This window comes from Trypanosoma conorhini (assembly GCF_003719485.1).
Source record: "Trypanosoma conorhini strain 025E chromosome Unknown Tco_14.4_contig_00555, whole genome shotgun sequence".
Lineage (NCBI taxonomy): Eukaryota > Euglenozoa > Kinetoplastea > Trypanosomatida > Trypanosomatidae > Trypanosoma > Trypanosoma conorhini.
Genome location: NW_021704644.1, coordinates 8942 through 12619, shown reverse-complemented (window position 1 = coordinate 12619; position 3678 = coordinate 8942). Strand labels below are relative to the sequence as shown.

Sequence of the window (3678 nt, the reverse complement as noted above, 5' to 3'; positions counted from 1 at the left end):
CCTCCTCTCTCTCTCTCTCTCTCTCTCTCTCTCGTTGCCCCTTCCTTAGCTGTTCGCTTCTCCTTCAGCGCCTGCAGAAATGAGGGAATAACAAGAAAAGGAGTCAAGAAACACGACAGTGCGGAGGGGGAAAAGGAAGGGGCAAATTAAAAAAATCCCACAGAGAAGTCTAGTCAGCAAAGGCACAGCTAACCACGGCTTCCTTCCCTCACACAGAGCCACTTACATGCACGCATGTTTTTTTTTCTTTTGCTTCAGCTCTGCTTAATATATTTACCAACGGAGTAATAAAAAAAATGAATATGAATAATAAATTAATAATATTTTTGGGAAAACAGAATGAGGGCGAAGAGTTGACGGGGTGTGAAGGGAGGAAGTAGAGCCTCCACCACCTACCAATGGGTCTTGATTTTCTGAGCTTGCTGCCTTGGCAAGAATTTTATTTTTTATGTTTGCTCTTTTCCGGCATTCTCAACCCTGGCCAAAACCTCTCATCTCTGTCTCTGTCTCTATCTCCCCTCCCTTTCACGCTGTGCCAACCAAATGATTTCTCTCTTTACCTTCCTTCCTTGCTTTTCTGTGTACCTCCCTTTAAATTCTTCTTCTACGAAACGTAACGACCCCTACTTGCTGTCCAGATCCTTCAGGTCGGCTGCAGGGGCCTGAGCCGCGCCATCACCCTCTTCGTCGTCCGAGTCTTCCGCGTCTTCCGCGCCGCCCACGCCGCCCAGTCCTTCCATGCCGCCCAGTCCTCCCATGTTCATCATGTTTGAAAGGTCACCATAATCACCGAAGCCAGCGGGGACATCGTCCTCCTCGTCTTCGTCCTTCCAAAGGTTCCAGTCCACTGAAAGCCAATTCGCGGTGCTGCTGCTTGACTGGTTCACAAGCTTGTTCCAGTACCCCTCCTCCTTTTTAGTCGCACACACCTGAATTGCAACGCCCAATACCTTGAATGTGGACTTTTCTGGGACAATCTCCTTAAGTAGAGTAATCTGGTCATTTAACTCGTGTGGCTCAGGGGCCTTAGGCGTGATGCCCTTCCCGGTAATGCTGATCGTGTTCTCGGTGAACTTCACTTCGACGTCCGTGGCACCAGCCACTTGCAGCGTGACATAAAGCTTGTCCTTACGTTCAGCCCACTTAGTTGGGATGTGCGCCATTTCTTGCCTTTTGCGATTAGCCTTGTGTCGTTTGTTTCCTTGGATTAGCGCTCGTAGGGGCGTTATTGGTCTGAATTCCCGCAGCGCGTCAACACACAGAGGCACAGCGAAACGAGAGGCGAGCCAAACAACACCAATTCAGAAGGAAACAAAACCAAAATCAAAGGGAAAGAAAAGAAAAAACAGGAAAAGACATGCGATTAACAGAAACTTATTGGCATGGGGAGTTATGACGTCGTTTGTTGATTTCCATTTATGCCCCTACTCTCACTTTGGCACGGAGAGGGGAGGGAAAGCGTCTGTGTGATTCCCTTCCTGTTAACTGTCCCAACTGTCTCGTCCAAGTAAGGAGAAGACCAACTTGGGAGGATTATGTATTTTGCCTTTTCCCTTCTCTTCTTTTTGCCGCCTTTCCTGTTCTCAACGCCACGACAACCTACTCTCGTGGCACCTCACGGATGTACAGCACATTGTTGCACCGCAGCAGCATCTCGCCAAGTTCGGTTTCTTGCTTCGCCTTCTCCACCGTGTCCCGCAGCTGAAGGTTCATGTAGGGGTCGCAGCTGACCAACGTCCCGACGTAGACGGGGCCCCACTTGCTCTTCACGTGCACCGTACTGCCGACGAGGCTCACGAGGAATGCTGCCGGAACGTTCGCGTCCATCGCTATCTAAATCTAGGCGAGTTCCTCTAGCAAGAGAAAAAGAAGAAGATAAACCCCCCCCCAAAAAAAAAAAGAAAAAGAAACACATGGAGGGACTGTGGCTCAGGCGGGACACACACACACCTGTAGAGAAAAAGATGCCAAGGAGCACTCTCCATTGAGAGTGTTGGTAGTACAACACGGCTCACGATAGTGCCGTCCGGTCGTTTGATGGTTCCTTCTTACGGTTTGGGAGTAAGGCCAAGGCAGCGCTACTCACGGCGCCAATTATAATTTACGCACACTGAGCGGGCCACACCTTTTTACTTCCCACACAGGGAGCAAAAGTGCGTGTTCACAGGAAGGCAGAAAGACCAACAAACACCCTCACACCAAAGAAAAAGACCAGAATGCTTTCATCACACATTGCGGCACGCGTCTTCACTTTTGCTCCTTTAGTTTTCTTTGCAGTGCGACGAGTAGCGAAGATGACTGAGAAGATTGTACCGCGGGCAGGTTAAGCTGCAACCGGTACAGTTGAAGTGCCTCATGTAAGCAAGTTCGCCGTAACTCTCCGGGACACTGCCTGAGAAGTTGTTACCAGCAAAATCCACGCGAGTGATTTTCGCTGGCAGCTCCGGAAGAGGCCCTTCCAGGCGATTGTGCTGCAGCTCCAACCACCCCAAGTTCGCCATCTGTGCAACCCATGGGCCCAGGCGGCCGGAGAAGTTGTTGTGCCCGAGTGAAATGTGGCGCAGCCTCTGCAGCAAAAACAAATCCGGTATTTCACCCGAAAAGCGGTTATGTTCCAGGAGCAGCACCACAAGGCTTTTCAGTGTCGACAACGATCTCGGCAACGCCCCACTAAACTCGTTGTATGCCAAATTAATAATCTCGACGTGGATGTTCCGCGCCATGAAGTCATACGGAAGCGAACCACTGAGGCGATTGTGCGCCAAGTCCAATTTCTGCATGAAGCAATGATAGCTCGTGTCCCATATTGTTCCGTTCAATTTGTTGAAGGAAAGACCAATGAAGCTCGTCATCTGAAAGGCCTTGAATTCCCGTGGTATTTCGCCCTCTGCTTCACCGCTATAGTGCTCCAGAAACAGAAGACCCCCATCAGATACCGGCGGAAAAAGGTGTCCACTTCCATTCACACAGCGAAGTCCGGCAGGTGCGGGATGGGCCCTCTCGTCATTGTCCCACGCACACGGCTCATCTGTTTCCCAGCCCCGCGTAAACTGTTTGGGCCACCGCTCGCGGCCTCCCGTGTTGCTGTAAAACTTTTTAATCGCCAGCGAGGTCATGGAGGGCTCAAAGAAAAGGCTGTAATTACACCCCAGAAATTCCGCCGCGGCGTGGGGTGCCCCCCCTAGCGCTAATAACAGCAGCAACAGTGCCAGTGACGAGGTCGACATGAGCACCGCCTCCGCTCCTCGTTCTCTGCAAGGTGTTTGCTCCTTCAACACCGACAAGTTTTTTGTTTCTCCCTGGCGTCTCCAGAGCACATTCGCACGAATGGACCCTCGCACATTACAGGCAGGCGATGAACGCAAGGGAGGGAAAGAAAGAAAGAAAGAAAGTCAAAAAGCCACCAGTAGCTAAAAACGCGGAAAACAGCAGCTAGGCTGCAATACACACACAGAGTGAGAGGGAGAGAGAGAGACGCAGACACGCAACTTGCGGTTACAGAAGATGTGGCTGCGCGTAGTAACGAAGCAGCGAAAACAGAGAGAAAAAATCCGGATGTGTACTGAAAGCCGCACCGCTCAAAAAACAAAAAACAAAAAACAAAAACAAGGAAATAAAACAAAAAATAAAAAGAAAAATAAAAATAAAAAAGAAGGGAAAGACAAAATAAGACTACAA

General features: G+C 50.0%; 2 protein-coding genes across 2 annotated transcripts, besides 7 other annotated features; both read right to left on the bottom strand.

Moving 5' to 3' along the window:
• Positions 1-4: 4 nt before the first annotated feature.
• Positions 5-33: a microsatellite.
• Positions 34-285: 252 nt separating this feature from the next.
• Positions 286-323: a microsatellite.
• A 165-nt stretch (positions 324-488) lies between these two features.
• Positions 489-527: a sequence feature (GA-rich).
• A 96-nt stretch (positions 528-623) lies between these two features.
• Positions 624-1163, bottom strand: Tco025E_07318 (Wos2 protein; the record flags this gene model as incomplete). Its single annotated transcript, XM_029374184.1, has 1 exon — positions 624-1163. The coding sequence occupies one exon, from the start codon at positions 1161-1163 to the stop codon at positions 624-626; it is 540 nt and encodes a 179-aa protein (XP_029225706.1).
• Positions 1164-1305: 142 nt separating this feature from the next.
• Positions 1306-1356: a microsatellite.
• A 905-nt stretch (positions 1357-2261) lies between these two features.
• On the bottom strand, positions 2262-3227 carry Tco025E_07317 (Leucine-rich repeat transmembrane protein kinase; the record flags this gene model as incomplete). Its single annotated transcript, XM_029374183.1, has 1 exon — positions 2262-3227. The coding sequence occupies one exon, from the start codon at positions 3225-3227 to the stop codon at positions 2262-2264; it is 966 nt and encodes a 321-aa protein (XP_029225705.1).
• Positions 3228-3371: 144 nt separating this feature from the next.
• Positions 3372-3400: a microsatellite.
• A 52-nt stretch (positions 3401-3452) lies between these two features.
• Positions 3453-3475: a microsatellite.
• Positions 3476-3579: 104 nt separating this feature from the next.
• Positions 3580-3678: a microsatellite.